The following is a 17627-nucleotide window of genomic DNA, read 5'->3' on the forward strand; positions in this document are numbered from 1 at the left end:
ACGGAGGGAGATTACAGTAAAAGGCTCTCCTAAGCTAACGCATACAGCCTTACCTGAAAACTAATGGAAGCACAAAGGATTGGAGGTCTGGCTCAGAGAAACCTTGCCTGGCAAGTAAAAAGCCCTGAATTCAAAGGCCAGTATTGTAGAGAAAGAGCAAAAGGTTCTAGGTTCTCCTAAGATGCAGAGATAAGATGGAAACACAGGCAGACCAGAGCCTGGAGCTGTCCCAGTGCTTCTATTTCAGGTTCAGCAGATGAAGTTGGTGGGTTTGACAGCATGGTATTGAATACACAAGAATGCAGAGGCAAAATCAACCTTTTCCTTCCACCTGCAGGCCGATCAGGCAGACTCTTCTTAAATGAAGTCTTCATTTACCCCCACTTTGTCCACTTACAAATTTAAAATATGTGCTATATTTTTTTAAAAATCTATATTTAATTAGACGGCATCAGTGAAGTTTCACTTGGGGAACGGTAATCTCACATAAATGAATGCTTTCAATAGAAAAGGCTGTAATTTAAAATAAACCACTGTGTTAGTCAGAAAAAAAGAATTTACTTCTCTTCATAGGAAGAAGAAATTATTATCTGGTATTAGGTAGCCCCAGTCAATTAGAAAATCACATTGATGGCAAATAATCAAATCACCACCCTCAATTCCTCCTCTCCCCGCTCAGAGTTCAGGTGATGGGGGCCACAGCATGCAGCCTCGGCTCAGGCTTACTTTCATTAAGGCTTAGAGTCAATTAAGCCACGAATTGGAACAATCATTCCTCCTTTGCAAAGTATTGATATTTTTTTTTCCTGGCCGCTTTAGGGCTTTTCCAGCACTCGCGAAGAGATTTATGTTAGACAATTTCTTTCTGATTAAAACAAATCATAGTTCCACAATTCTAATTTCCTCCTTTCTAAGCAAGAAATGATCAAAGAATACAGAAAGTGGTGATCGAATCCCCCCAGCAGGCAAAGAGGCAAGCACTAAAAACTCCACCAGGTGTGGGGGGGAATGACAAAGAGGGCCCTTCTTCCTCTACCTGTCCTCCCTGCCCTGTTTCTCAGCGCCCTCCCATCCATCTCTCTATCCTTTCTCCCTCCCTCTAAAGTAATGAGATTCTCTACCTGAAGACACACACAGACACAGACACACACACACACACACACACACACACATACACACACACAATTTTGGAGATTACAGACCACACCGGGTCTATGGTGAGGCAGCCCATTATGGTGGGAACATGTGGCAGAGCAAAACTGCCCACCCACGCTCAGAATGCCAAATGGGGAGAAAGAAGAGGCAACAGCGACAAAAACAGTGTCAAAAACCCTACAAGGCCAGCAAACCTCCTGCAAGCCCCCACCTCGAGATCCAGATCTGGTTCTTCAATTTCTAACAAGTGTTCAGGGGCTGCCCGTGCTCGGGTATGGGACCCCGTCTCCAGGAGTCACACCCCCCGCCCCCCAGGAGCACAGACTCCGCTCCTGACTATGTAAGTTTTGCAGCCCTACAAACCACAGAGCCCAGTCACCAGCATACAGATGCACCCTCTCCTTTCCCGTCTTTTAAAAGGCACCCTTCCGAGAACACTCCCATCCCCTACACACACACCCCTTATTATTTTGGTCTTCTTATTGCTCACAATCTGAAGTAGGTTTTCGCATCCCATAATTCATCAACTAATTCTCTCCTGGCTACACATTCCAAGTAATTAAAGTTCAGCAATAACTTATTTTTTTTCTGCTCCAGCACCTGCATTTCATTTGTTTATTTTCCCAGAGTCATAAATTTGAAGGGCTGTCAAAGTGCCATAATATTAGTGCAATAATCAAAGTTAATTAGTCCCTCTCAATAAACAACAGCAAAACCATTACAAAGATGCATTGAAGCTTCTCCTGGCTACCCAGTGTACAGAGCGTGCTGGAGACAGGACAACGGGGACTTTGGGAGTATCAGGAAGGGTGGCATTCCTCCGTCATCTAAAAGAAGTCTATGCGCTTGGTACACGCTGATTTCATTAATTCCAGGAAGGCAAAGCAAGCCTAGGTGCTCATCTGCTGCCCGCTACAAAATGCACAGGCTGACCCACTGGTCCCTGGTGGTCCAGCCTTACCATGCCCATCCTCAGCTCCAAGAATGAGCGAGGGACAAGGCGACAAAGAATTGAAAGGGGCCACCATCTCTGCCAACGTCCCGAAACCCTGTATCCTCAATAACTTTGGATTTGTGATTTAGGGAATTTGGTTCTGGGATGGGGGGGAGGGGCGGCACCAGTGGAACTCAGAGGGTAGCTCCAAGGCGTGGATTGGCCAGGATCAGGAAAACGAATAATAACAGATGCTGGAGGGGACGTGGCCAGGAGGGATCACTACTACACTGTTGGTGGGAGTGCAAACTTGTTCAACCACTATGGAAAGCAGTGTGGCAGTGCCTCAAAAGGCTAAACATAAAACTCCCCTATGACCCAGCAATTCCACTACTTGACATTTACCCAACCATCCAGAATCTAGGGCATACTAAACCCACTAGCACAACAATGTTCACTGCAGCACTATTCACCATAGCAAAGATATGGAACCAACCTAGATGTCCCTCAGTTGATGAGTGGATCAACAAGTTGTGGTATTTGTACACAATGGAATTCTATGCTGCTGTCAGAAAGAATGACATCGCCCCATTTGTTAGGAAATGGAAAGACTTAGAAAAAATCCTATTAAGTGAAGTAAGCCAGACTCAAAGGAACTTAGGCTCAATGGTTTCCCTCATTCGTCATAATCAGTAGAAACCTTGGGCTCTACTAGCAGAGATCTGCAATAGAGCAAAATCTTGATACATAAGGCCATACAGTATGAAGCTAATTGAAAGGACCTCCAGGATATTGAAACAAAAGCCATATAACAAATGATTGTTGTCCTTAATGTACTATGTTATCTCTCATCTCCTTTGCTTTCCCTTGGTTATCTCATATTGTTACAGTATCTCACTTTGTTATCTGATATACTGAATTTATTTGTATTTGGTTATTTGAAATTTGATAGGGAAGGGGGGAAAACCAAGACGGGTGGGGGGGGAGGGTAATGGGTACCAAGACAGGTGAAAGGGTATCAATGTATGTGAATTAATGCACCTTCTATCTGGCAAATATCATGTAACCCTTTTATTAATTACAATAAAAAATTTTAAAAAAAAAGAGCCATGTGGGTGGATTCTGCCTTCATTTCAAAGGCCGCCTTTCTAACTAGGAGACATACTGACACGTCATGGACTATTTGGGGGGGGGGGGGGAGGTAGCACCCATCATATCAGGCTGGTGGTCCCTGGCATGGCCTGTTGTTAAAGTGGTCTGCCTGTTGTTGTTAAAAGGTCAGCACAGTGGCCTGGGAGGTTGAGGCAAACTGGAGAATTTAAGATTACTTACTTATGGCAGTCTTAAGTAGCTCACTGGGTGAATCCTTATGTGGATACCTTCCAGCTCACTCACAGTCTCCAAGACCTTTCTGCCTTCTTGTGTTGCTCATCTATTGTTAGATCATAAACATCCCCAAAATACAGTGACTTGAACAGCAAATGCTGTATATCTCAACGAACTCTGAGGTCAGGAATTGGGACGTCTGGGTGGCTGCAGCTGGAGGTCACATGCCATGAATCTGTTGGCCCTGGTAACAGCTGTCCACAGGCCACCCTGGCCCAGTGTATTGCAAGAGGGCTTGAGTCTCCACAGAATGGCTCGAGTGTCTTCCTGTTCACAAATGGTGAACAGGAGATGAACAGAGGAAATGGCAATGCCTTTCTGAACCATCCTTGAGAGTCTCGCTCCATCACGTCCTGCCACATCCTGCTCATGAAGATGGCTAAACTCAGCCATGAGGGCAGGTGACAGTCATCACTCTGCCCCTCATAATGGAGGGAGCCCCTTTTCTTCATCACAGCACATTTCAGTACTGACTGACACGTAGTTGGGAAGATGATGGAGAGAGACTTAGATATTTCCTTTTTTATAAGTAGGCTTTAGCGTTCATACTGAACTAAATTACGACTCTGGGGGCTACTGGGAAGAAATAAATTCATCACACATTTCAAAAGGCACAAGTTCCAGGATGTCATGGCAGCATGCTATCCACCCCTCCCATCACGTGTTGAGATCCTGATGCCCGGTGTAACTGCGTTTGAGATAGTGATTTAGGGAGAGAACTAACCAAAGGTTCTCACCAGGTCTGTAGGACACCATACCAGAAACACCCTCTCTGCCATGGGTTTGCCTCTGTGTAAAGTTCAGCTTTGTGTCAATTATTTGTCTAAAATAAGCCTTAACCTACTGCACCAGGCACTGGCCCAATCAGAATGGGGGTGCCTTCTCTCTGTGGTCCGTTTGTCCTTTGTATAGAAGGGGTTTTTGGGGGAGGGGGTTTTGGGTTGTTTTTTTTTTTTTTTTTTTGCCAGTCCTGGTGATTGAACTCAGGGCCTGAACACTGTCCTAGGGCTTTCTCAAGGCTAGAGCTCTACCACTTCAGCCACAGCACCACTTCCAGCTTTTTTCTATGTATGTGGTACCAAGGAGTAGAACCCGGGTCTTCATGCATGTTAGGCAAGCACTTTAACCACTAGGCTAAATTCCCAGCCCTGTATAGAAGGTTTTATCAGCACAAGGGCTATTTCTCCTCTGTTCACTCCAACACATGATGCATTGGAGGTGCCCATAACACCTCACAATAAATACGAAAAACCATCTCAAGCATATTTTTTCTGTATTAAATAATAGAGCCTAAAAGCTGAATGGCCAGAAGCAGTCCTCTCAGTATTGGCTGAAAACCCATCTAAAGATGAAATCTGTCTCTTCAATCTATGTCAAAATTGCTTAATAAGAACCCAAGGGACCCCCGCACTAATGAAAGGATGCATCTGCTTTGGGCTGCACGGGGCTGGGAGTGATAGACTGGATCTAGTCACCTTGGCTGATGCTGAATCACAACCTTCCTTATACAAGGTTACAAAGGATATAAAGTTTGAAGATTCATTGCAAGCAATGGTGAAGAAAAGAAAAATAAAAATAAAACAGCAGGACCAGGAGTACGGCCTAGTGGTAGAATGCTTGCCTAGTAGGCACAAAGCTCTGGGTTTGATTACTTGGTACAACATACACAGAAAAAGCTGGAAGTGATTGTGGCTCAAAAGCAGAGTGCTTGCTTTGAGAAAGCTCAAGGACAATTCCCACGCCCTGAATTCAAGCCCCGGGACTGACAAAAACAAAAATAAATAAATAAATAAAAACTAAAAACCAGCAAAGGAACTGGCAGTCAGAAAGCACTAACAGTCCAGAGCATGTCAAAGCAAAGCTTTTGGAATCAGAGACAAAAATGGAAAACTGGAGGAAAAGAACCATGCATGATATTCAGGCATTCTCAAGACGGAGAAACTCAGAATATTCTAATGACCAATTATGTGTATGAGGAGGATGAATAATTTATTAGAGGATAAAGAATCTTTCCTGGGGCTTGTGACAAGAAAGGTCAAATGGGTAGCATACGTGTTGCACTTGAAATGGAAGGACAGAGAGAGATGGAAAGGAAGGAACGCCTTTTGAGCAGGTTCCTTGGGTCCATAAATGACAAAGCCTCAGAATGGATGGACCCCGTGTGTAGATCTCATCCTAGCTACTCAGGAGGTAGAGGTAGGAGAATCCAAGCCCAAAGCTAACCCAAGAAAGTACAAGGACCTATCCAAACAACAAAATGTCAAGTCAAAAATGAGTGGAGGTGTGGCTCAAGTGGTAGTAAGCTGCAGACCCTGAGTTGAAAACCCAGTATAGTAAGTTGATAAAGAAAGAGAAGAGGGAAGGAAGGAGGAGAGGGAGGAAGGAAGGGAGTTCAGAGGATGCTCTTTGCTGGAGAAACACTTGTTACTGATTCTTCTTATTTCCCATTATTAAACATGCATTCACATACACATAAATCTCTAAGAACACAGTATTTGGGTAAATTGTTGAAAAGGCCAAGTCAATCTTGTGGCCCAAAACATAGCAGGAGTTTGGGTGACAAGATGGTTTGGAGTCAGAGAAATAGGGATTTAATTTCTGGATCCACTCATCCTCCAATTGTGAATCTAGGTGAGCCTCTTCCCTTCATCCAGCCTCAAAACTTCAACTAAAGGATGGGTGCCAGCCATCACATACACACATACACATACACACATACACACACACACACACTACTGCGAATTAGTAAACACAGTACCCACCACAGACAGGTGTGCGCCACTCCCCAACCTGCAGGTAATGGTGAATGACATCTGAAGAATTGGAGAACTTCCTGTTAACCTTCTTCTGTAAGTGTGTGCTTTATTGATCTAAGCAAGTGGTTTATACACTTCTTGCTGGTTCACAGACTTATTTATATCATACTTTATTTATTGAAAATCCAATACCATGCAGAAGGACAATTTTGAAAGCAAAAGAAATGAGAAACAAATCTACAGGCTGATTTAGGATGAACTTTTCCCAATAATCTATAAGTATTAATAATATTAATCGTTTTTATATTTTTATTTAGCTAACAATCATTCAAAACAATGGGGATAAGACCTGTAATTTGCCAACACGTTGAAGAACGATTGTGTTTTCTAAGCCAAATTACCAGTGTGGACAGACACAAGGCCTGTATTTTATCCACCCTGTCCACTGTATTTCTCTCCATCTGTCTGTCTGCTGTCTCTCTCTCGCTGTCTCTCTCTCTGTCTCTCTCTCTCTCTGACACACACACACATGCACACGCGCACAAACACACACACACACACACACACACACACCAATCACATAAAAGAAGGTATTATACCTAAGACATGCCATCTGGAAATGAAAATTACAGCATCTTGTATCCAGGAGGATTGGAGGAAATTTCCACAAGCAAAAAAAAAGCTGCATCAACTCTTAAAGTCACCGGGTAGACTTGAGGAAGACTCAAAGTAGCTGGATTTCTATGCAAGTTCTCATTTAAAAGTGTAAGCAATTCATTTCTCAGCATCCTCACCCATCCCTAATGACATGTCCTGAAAACACAGGTGTTGGTGTCTATTCCAAGCACAGCAAAGCATGAGCCCATGTGGCTCAGAGTGGTGTGTACCAAGCGCTCCCATATGTGAAAGTAGTGTTCAAGCCATTGTTTTCTGATGCGTATCAATGAGACGCCCGGCCTCCACTCTGCGGGAGCTTTCCACCCACCTTCACACCAAAGAGATAAACAGACTTGGCACCAAGGCCACTGAAAAGTAAACACGACAGCATCCAACCAGGCACCTATGATAACGAGGCCATGTGTTCACCCTATGACCTTTCCCTAATAAATCTCTCAATTTTACCCCTCACCCCCCTGCTTCCTCAAGAACCATTCTCTATACACCCATGCTCGCTGTTTCTGATGACTAATCCCGTAATCATCTTTCTTAAGTATATGCAAGGTGCAGTTCTGTGTCAATACAAAAGAATAAGCAATCACATAAATAATGAAGATGGTGTTTTGAATGACAGTGGAGGGCTAATATGAGGTACCCTGGAAAATACTAATCTACAAACTAAATATACAACCATTAAAATGTGGGAGTCCAGACATCTGAAGACAGAAAAGAAAATCATGACAACCCGACTCGATTTGAATCATGCTGATAAACACCCTCCCTACGGCTCCTCTTCAGTCACCGGGTGAGGTTAAGGAAAGCAAGCATTGCTTTGTATTTCACGTACGAATAAGAAATTATTGCCATTATTGTTATTAATAGCAGCAGCTGACATTTAATTGAGCACTTAATCTTTCCCCACTATGTGTTAATACTTTACACACACACACACACAGAGTCAATACAAATACAAACCACCTATATATCTCCTGGCAGACATTACTTCTTGCGTTATATAGATGAAGAAACTGCAGTTTATAAAAGTTGATAAACTTTCCCGAAATCTGCTTCTCTATTCTTTAATGCAACATAATTCAGAATATAGCAGTATATGGTATATGTTTACATATTATATTATTATGTATGTTTATATATTATAATCAGCTGGGAACGGCTTCACCCCAGGAGGATCTGGCAATGCAGGCTAGAGAGGGTGGTTCAGTTCCAGAACCGCTCCAGAACCCTGCTTAGACCCAGTGTCTGGACCGAGGCCAATACACCAAGATGCCACTTGGAGAAACCCTGCAGACCATGCACCTTAAGGCCTCTTAGGAATCTTGGCTAAAGGGACACAAAAACACAACAGCCAGGCTGGCCCCCTCCAGGCCATCAGTGTGCCCTCCAGACCAGTGTGGAGAAGACCTGAAGCCTAGGCCACATTCATAGACTAGTTAGGAAAGCCTTTCCTGGAGACCAAGTCCTACCAAATCAAATAGACTCAGGTCACTTCTCCTGGGTATCTAGGGAATAGGAGTGAGTCAAATCTCAGCTACAGGAGAGGGCATCAGCCCTCACACCACAACATCCCACTTCTGCCCAACCCATCAGCCTGTTGGCTGTATCTATGTCTAGCGGAGGCCCCAATAATGTAAAACCCCTCCCACCACCACGGCTCCACTCCCCTTTTTCCTGCCCCATTCAGCGCTATCTGTGTTATTGGTGGGCCTCCCATACCTCTGTGCCTTTGTATGTACTGTTCCTAGGGATCTGCTTCATCCAGGTCTTGAGTCAGATGTCATGACTTTCTAGGGGTCTCTGCTGACCACCCCATCTGAAGCATCTCAGGCTGTCACTGTCCATTCCTTACCTCTCTTTTATTGTCCTGTGTCATGCTTATAACAGCTGATGTTATAATAAATATATTACACCTGATGATACCTTCGTGGTCTGTTTCTCTTCTATAGACGGCAAATGCACAAGTCCGGAATGGTTTTGTTTCATGCTATATCCTCCATCTCAAGAGCATGACAAGACTGTCCATCAGTATTTATGCACAGACATGTCAACACCAGCAAAGGCCAGTGGCCAGGGACAGGGTTAAATTCTGCTCCTTTCTAATCTTAAAATCCATAGATAGATGCAGAATAACTTCTGGTTGCATTCACGGGGGTTATCCGCATTTTATTTTTCTTAATAAATGAGTTAAATGAGTAAACATTCTGGAACCTCTGTATAACAGCGTAGATGACATTGACAGTGAACTATAAACAAATACGTGGGTAATAACAGGCTTGCTCATCCTTTCATTCATCAAGTAAACAATGTAAAAATGACTCTAAAAATAAAGATGTTATTCCAAGAGCAATAAATTTTATGCCCTGCACTAAAACCTCCATGTGTTTAGGGCGGCATGTGTATTTGGCAATTAGGAACACACAACAGTCAAGTGCTTACCCACTCTCCCAGAATGCGTGACACGGCCTCGCTGGCTCTCGTCATGTTCCTGCAGGCCAGGATCACGTGTGCACCATGGAGGGCAAAAGACTTGGCAGTTTCAAAGCCTGCAATTTAAAGGAAAGTCAACACATCAGCAGGTGCCAGTGGCTCACAACAGTAATCCTTGCTATTCAGGAGTCTGAGATTCAGAGGCTTATGGTTGAAGCCATCTGGGCACAAAAATCTGTTAAAACTCCTTCTGAAAAATAACCAGCAAAAAGTAGCACTGGAAGTGTGGCTTAAGTGGTCAAGCACCAGGCAAGTAAATAAGCACAGTGAGTGCAAGGCTCTGAATTCAATCCCTGGTATTGTGAAAAGGAGAAAGGAAAGGAAAGGAAGAGAAAGACAGCATGTAACATGTCTCATGCTGAATGGGCTCTTACTAAACACCATTTGTGCTACTTCCTGGTCCTTAACCAGAAGTGGTTTGGGGTATAGTGGTGATGGGTACAGTGTCTGCAGACATGTTCAATGACAATATCGTGGCTTGAAGTGTTCCTGGCAAATAACATAAACATTGGATATGTGATCCCTGTGACAAAACATCTTACTGGGCCCAGCCACCCCACTAGATGATTTCTTGGCCTGTGCATGAACAGCATGAACCTGGGGTGACATGCCTGGGATACACAGGATGCGGAGATGAAGATGGAATCACACAAGACCTCATACAGCCTGCCTCGCATTGTTTTGAATTAGACAGTTGGTGCATAGGTCAGTCTGGCCTTGAACTACCTGCCCTCTAGCCTCAGCCTTCCCCATGCTGGGATTACAGCATCAACCACATTTGGAATGGACCCCCAAGAACATCAATACAACACCAATCCTTCAGGTCACCTGTAAACAACTTGGACTCTGTGTCTTCTTTTTGTGTCAGGCTTACATGAGACCGGTACCCCGTAGGATTCACTGAGTATCTCTTAAAGGAACAAACATTTCATGTGGACTGATGACGGTCATGATTTTGAATTATTCAAGAATACTACAAGTGGTTTCAAACAGTACCCCTGACTTCCTTCTAATGAATAAGTGTTAAAATTTGGTTATTGTAAATCACACAACCTAGAAATCTGCTGGAAGAAAGCATACTATCCCTTTAGCTTTCAAATTTTATTTTCCCAAACAAACCTGTTAAGTCCAACCATCTCACTTGACAAAACATCCTACAGGGTAGGGCTTTCTATGGCCTGAACCTGCACATCTGGCCCTAAGGCTGCAACAGGCTGCAGGCGCAGGCCTGCACCTTCTCTCTCTAGGAAATTCCCAACTGTAGCTATGGCGAAGCCATCTGTCTCAGTGTCTTGTAAAGGTGTTCGCTGGGTCCTCCATCTCCTGTATTGCACAGGTGGCCAGTCAGCTTGTCAAAGCTACGACGGACAACTCTACTCTCTGCGCCTCTACAATTGCCTGTGCAGCAGAAACAAAGTACAGATATTTCAAAAGAGGATGGTTTCATAAGAAGGACAATAACACTTTTATAGTAAGCCATATCTCTAGAGTGTAGAGTTTTATAAACTAAACTAAAATAAAAAGTTTAATAACGCTACCTGCTGCTAAGTCTTAGCGAGAGCCCGTGAGAATAGCCTTCCTCACTCGGAGCGTTCACGCCGGCCAGCTCAATTAGCTAAATGCGGGAGTGCAAGCCCATGTGCACAGTGCCAAAAGTTGTTGCAAAATAATGAAGGCAATGGTTTACTAAGCTTAATAACCTGGTCCATATTATAAAAAATTAACTCTGTGACAGTGTTTAAATGGAAGCAGCCTAACAGCATGGAGATGGCCAGAGTGGGTTCAGAAGAATATTTAAAGCTAATTGATACCAAGAAAATAAAAGGAAATACTTCAAAGCAATGGGAACATCTCTGTCCTAGCACTTGTTGCATGCCATCCACTCAGAAAAGTTAAGTGGCTGTGGGGTTTAATATCTCTCCATCTCAGGGTTTTAAGCTTCTAGATATCAATATCTAGAATAGAATAAAGTGGAAAATATGCCCCCTACAACACCTACCTACTTTGCCTATACTAGTTTTTATTCTCCAGAATGAAAGTAGTGACTGGTGACTGAGAGATGAATGCAGCCCACAGAGCTGCTAAGCTCACCTTCCCCTCTTCCTTCCTTCCTCTCCTTCCAGTTTCCCCCTCTTCCTCCTTTTGCTGTTTGCCCATCCCCCCTCCACTCTCTAGTTCTTTTCTTTCTCCTACTTCCCTCTCTGAGTTAGTTGCCTGTACTAAATGTTGGGGAGATCATGCAAACCAAACCGAAATATCAAGCTTCTCTGAAAACATTTATGGGGGGACCCCTGCCCCACTAGGTGACAGCCAGAGAAGCCAGGGAACAGCTGGAGGGGGAAGTGAGGTGGAGGCTTTCTGCTTGGCCAGCCACCATTGCTGCCGGCCCCATCTGCCAGACCACCGTGGGTATCTGATGCTCAGATTCTCTATTGGGGTGCGTGCCTGCTGGAGTTGGAAGGTTCAAGCCTTGCCACCGAACTTCCTCCACCTGGCTGCTCACACTCAAATCTTCCTTTGTTATAGACAGGGTTCCTCTATCGTCCAGGCTGACCTTGAAGTCATGGTCCTCCTGCCTTTTCTTCTCAGGTGTGGGATTACAGGCATGCCCCATGATCCCAGAGCTTAAAGATAGTTTCCTACTGATCTTCCTGAGGTTTCATTCACACCATATCAAGTCCCATTCTGCGGCCCAGCTTTGTAGAGACAGGGACACTGGTCAGTCAGGGATCTGCCCTGCAAATGCTACTGAGTGTCAGCACAAACTCCGGACCGGAAACTACCTTGGGTGAGTGAGTTAAGAGGCATGAGGAGTAACCCAAAAGCTAAAGGATCCAAGACTGGCCACTACCCCCTCCGGAATGTAGCACAGGAAAGGGAAGGGAGTAAGAGTGCCACACGCTGAGCTAAAACTGAGGGTCCCCTCCGCAGGGAGGGGAGCCTGTGAAAGAATGGAGGCAGAGAGAAGACCCGTGAGTGATCACCCTATCTATGTTTGTATAAAGGTGATGACAGAGGGGTTACAGTTGCATAAGTCAGGTGAAGGGTACATCTCTTGGGATGATGCCAGCCCTTCCCTTGCTCCCTCCCAGCTATTCCCTCCCATTGCCACCCGCAAGTTGTATCGTTCCTTTTCAACACAGTGTCCAGTGATCACCTTATCTAGTTAAGGCAACTCCATGGCCAAGCGGTAACGCAGTGTCTGAATACAGTGAAGTGCTGGGGTCCACAGGGAGGGACACGGTGGCCCCATAGGCTGAGAACTAAAGGGAAGTAAACTATCTACAAAGCCTGGTGACTGCCTAAGTCTAGTCTTGACAGTCCCTGGTTATTGGGGAGCTCATTAATTCATTCACCAGGACGAGGAGGCCACAGGGAGGAGGGGTCTGCGCATGGTGGTGGAGAGGACACAGTGGAAGGCCATGGATCCAACTCACTGGTGAGTCTGAGCCTCACGCAGACTCCTCAGACATGGACAGGCAGAGGTGGGAACCCACCTCCAGCAAACATGGACAATGGATAGGGCACGGGGGGAGGGGGGCGCGGGGATTGGGAGTTCAGTATAGGCATGTTCTTTCTCCAGTGCCAGGATGGCTCCTTCCGGTTCGAGATTTTTTAATTTTCTTCATACTGTGGATGTACTTGGACTGTGTACCCATTTATTGTAAATTATGGTTTTAATTATCATTTTTATTAAGATGCCCAAAGGAGTTGGGACTTACAACACCAGTAATTTCTAATGGGTTGTTATTATTAATTTATAATTGTGAAACACTGGAGACAAATGCTACTTGTAACTGAACATCATTACAAGGCCATACAGATGGTAATCCACCCCTCACCCAAGAATATACCACTAAAGCAATCTTCTGGATACAAGCAACAAGTCTCAGAATCTCGCCACACATGGCACGATGCACAAAGGCACAACGAGCCTGAATCTTTCAGCTTGGGTTAGATTTGGGGGGCAGTTTTGCATTAGTAAACCAACAGTATAGGAAAAGATATAACTCAGGGTGGCAGAACATTTTCCGGGCACACAAAAAATCTTGGGTTCCATCTTCAAGAACACAAAATATAGACAAAAAAGACAGGAGTACTGATGATATGAGTTTCTCTGACATCTTCCTAAATACAGAAGGATCATACTCTCCCAAGTGATCGGTTTAATGTAAATGAAATTACAGTGGTATGACATTGACTGTGATATTGAAATCCAACTCTTCCGGGACATTTCAGATGATGGGCTAGGATGTGGAGTCGTCATGACACTAAGGTCAACAGCAACATGCTGGCAGTGACCAGGTAATCCACACTGCCATTTCGGAATTACTTTAATTCTTGGAATGATGACATTTACCTTCCATATAATTTTAACTACACAGTTTCTGAGTTAGAAATCACTCTCGTGAAATACCATCCACATTTGCCAACTCTTAAGAAATTAAAAAATACACAGGTCTCTCTGGTAGAAAACAAGTCAAAATGTGAATCATGTAATACATATGGAAAGAAGAAAGGAAGGGAGGGAGGAAGGGAACAAGAGAGGGAAGGAGGGAGGGAGGAAGAAGGAAGAGTGAAGGGAAGGAGGGGGGAGGGGAAGAGGGACGGGAAAGGGAGGAGGGGAGAAGGGGAAGGAGGAGGAGGGAACATCTCTAAGACTATTATTTATCAAACAACATCTCTAAGAACCGTTATCTATCAAATTTTAGATGGATGCACTCCTTGGTCAATCCATGACCAGAACTGTATCTAACAAAATGGTCAGTCCATATGCATATAAATGTGAGGGGGGGAACATTTTGATGTGAACAGCATAATTCTAACAGTCCAAAACTGTGGTCAACCTAAACACCCATCATTCTGGTGAAATCAATGTCATAGCAAGCATAGAAAAATTACTGGCTGCAGATAAAAAATAAAGTGAAATGATCAAGACACGTAAGGAAAATATCACCATGTTATCTTAAGAGAAAACACAGCGGGAGCGGAACACAACACGGTGGTAGAAAGCACTTGCCTATCATCTGCAAGGTCTGCGTTTGATTACCCAGCACGCTGAAAGTAAGAAATAGCAGGCAGAAGAGGGGAGGCAGAGGGAAAAGGAGAAAAAACAAAACATTGTGCACAGTGCAAGGAGGATCAGGGACATCTGTGGTGCTTCAGGAGAGCCATCCTTGGTGGACAAGGAAGATTTACTGTGCACATTGTACTGCCTCTGCCGTTTCAACTTGTAACTCGCACATGTATGCCTATTATAGTAAGAAACTAAAAATAACAGTGAATGACATCTAATTGATAATTTATGGACCTTTATGAATTTTAATACAAGGCAATCAAGGTGGGTAAGAAAAGAAAGGGAGGAACCGATCCCTACCCGCAAACAATATGTGCTCTGAACATCCTGATTTGCAGAGGACTGCTGAGACATCTGGGAGGAGGATGTGGGGCCGTTACTGCACGCTGGGCACCCAGCCAAATGTTTTACAGAATACACTAATTCTCAAGTGTTCTTCAGAGAAACCCTAGGAAGTGTCAGTGATGAGAAAACCAATGATCTCTGATGTGAGGGTACTCACACAATCAGAAGGCGAACTGGAGGTGGCCCCAGTGGGCAGCGCAGCCTGCGTTCAGAGCAGGTGCATCCCACCATCTGGCTCCAGAAGCACCAAACCCAGCACTAAGCCCAGGGCCCACAACACTGTGATGGACTCAGACAGACAGACTTGGTCTTAGGTGAGGTGCCTGGCACAAGGGAACTAAACCACTGACACTTCCCTGAGTAACTGGGGCTGAGGGGCCTCTCCTTGATGTCTTTTCTCCAGGATACTTTCGGGGATAGCTGAATTATGCTAATGAGATGAATCTTGGAGGATGAGGGCTGGTTGTCAGAGGAATCAGTATGCGATTGGAGGGTTGGACTTCCAGCTCAGCAGCACCTCCCCCACCACTGGGAAGGGGAGGAGCTAGAGAGTAGCATCACCATTGGCCGATAATAGAATCAACCATGCCTATATAATGAAGTCTCCATAGAAACCACAGACCCTGGCAGACAGGCAGCCTCCAGGTTTGTGAACACATGGAGGCACAGGGAGGGTGGCATTCTCAAGAGGGCCATAGAGCCTCTGCACACATGTGCACACACACACACACCTCACCCTGTTATCCTCTTTACCTGGCTATTCATCTGCATCCTTCAGCATCCTTCCCAACAAGCCTGTATGTGTAAACAAATGCCTCCCGGCCCTCTGGGAGCCTTCATACCAAACTCTGAAACCTGAGGAGGAGGTTGTGGGAACCTCACCTTGTTGCTAGTTGGTCACAACTGAAAGTGACATCCTTAGACTTGCAACTGGCACCTGAAACCATAAGTTGAAGGGTCTCTGTTAACTCTGGATACCGGGTGCCCTAGAGGAATTGTCCAGGATCAGCCAGTCTCCTCACATCCCCGAAGGTTAACAAGAGGGTGGCTGGGAGCCGTTTACGAGACAGAATTTTAAAAGAAGATGGTGATGCCCCCCTCCTTCCATCCAGAGCACACTGCATGGAAAACCCAAAGGTTCCATGTCATCAGTTGTGGACAATGCTCACTACCTTCTGTGAACACTGTGTTCAAGCACCTTTTAAAAGAACTCAGATCGATCTTGGCACTCACCTTCAAAAAACTGGTATATTACTTCACCTCATGAGAACATTCAATTCTTTCTGTTCGCAAAGTCACATGGGGGTGCTCAAACACAATGTGGGGGGAAAGGAGCACTTTTTTTAAGCTTGCTTTTGAAGTGTCCAAATTGGCTATTCATTCTCCCTCACTTACTACTTTTTAAGATACAACTCCTCACAAATACGAGTTGAATTTAAGCACCAAGGCAAGATGCACACACAGCCCACGGGCTTCATGATCGTGGCTCTCTGTGCACTACAATGGTACCCACTATTAATGAGTTCCACACCTCCAAGGAAATGGATGACTGGGTATTTACTGTGGTTGTAAGAATGCGGCAGTGATTTAAAACACAACGTGTGAGAAGGCAAAAAGTCAACACCTTCACAACAAACTGGGTTTAATATAGGCATACCCAAATGAAGGAGCATATTTGCCTTACAGTCAGATTTTTTTTCTGAGTAAACCTACATCTAATTAGAATATTATTTCTTCCTCTCTCTTTTTTTTAATTGTTGGGATAATGTATAGAGGGGTTGGTTACAATCATCAGATAGTAGGTACATTACTTCTCACACATTGATACCCCCTCTCATGTTTTTGTCCCCATTTCCCTCCCCCCACCCCCTACAGTCAATTTTTAAAACATACCACAATGATATCAATAGGCAGGTCACTATCCTAGATCTTGTATGTAATTGTTTTAACTTTCGTGAAATCAAGCAGTGGTTTATTTGACTGTGTATGTCTGCTGCTGCTGTTTGGTTAAACATAAATGCTAACACCATCTCAATTCACCTTGGAAACGTTAAACAACTAACCACACAAAAGTCCTTAGTCTCTGCTCCAGTGAGTGCTCTTGCCCAGTCAGTCACAGCCATTCTATGTGGGAGGCAGTCTGGGGTGGTGTAACATGACCAGATACTTGGTAAACAAGCTGATTTAAAAATCTGTACCTCTTGGGAACCTGGCAATCTAACCATCAGCTGGGACCAGGCACCAGCCTGTCATGAAGGGCGAGGGTTTTCCAGCAGAAGATTTTGCCTGACTTGTAGAGACTTGGCTAGCAGTAAATATTTGTGTCCCTTCTCATTCAGCCTCTGCCTCTGGGGCAAGAAGGTCATGATAGGAGTTCTAGTTAAACTGCAGGAAAGAGCCACACGGTAAACATCTTGGGCTTTGCCAGTCAAGAATTCTGCCACAACTACTCAGTTCTGCCACTGTAGTATGAACGTATCTGAAGGCAGTGTGCAATGAGTGAGTGAGATGGGAGAGCTCACACACATAACCAAGAGTCATAGCTTGCTAACCAAGGAGTAGACAATGCATTTTGTTAACATTCATTTCAAAATACTGACCAGAATCAAAACAGAAACAGAGCTCAGAACGATGTGAAGGTGACCCCGACCTAAACATTTTCTCTAAAAGAAAAATAGTACAGAACTATCACAGCCAAGTTCAAAGCCTGTGTGGATGACAACCACTGAAAATTTGATTTTGGACAATTTACAAGTTTCTGTAAAAACATATCTGAAGAGAATCTTGCTAAGCATAAAACAAGTTTCTTAAG

The 17627-nt window shown here is 44.4% G+C and overlaps 1 protein-coding gene across 3 annotated transcripts in view; it reads right to left on the bottom strand.

Annotated features, from left to right (window-relative positions):
* The window catches only part of Wwox (WW domain containing oxidoreductase), a 690264-nt gene that overhangs the window by 647214 nt on the left and 25423 nt on the right, over window positions 1–17627 (bottom strand). For all 3 annotated transcript variants that reach the window (XM_090357246.1, XM_090357248.1, XM_090357247.1), the window contains exon 5: window positions 9343–9449. In XM_090357246.1, coding sequence (XP_090213372.1) covers window positions 9343–9449 — 107 coding nt within the window. The remainder of the gene's footprint in view (window positions 1–9342; window positions 9450–17627) is intronic.

Source organism: Megascapheus bottae, chromosome 24 (genome assembly GCF_031878675.1).
Source record: "Megascapheus bottae isolate mThoBot1 chromosome 24, mThoBot2.hap1, whole genome shotgun sequence".
NCBI classification, from domain to species: Eukaryota; Metazoa; Chordata; class Mammalia; order Rodentia; family Geomyidae; genus Megascapheus; species Megascapheus bottae.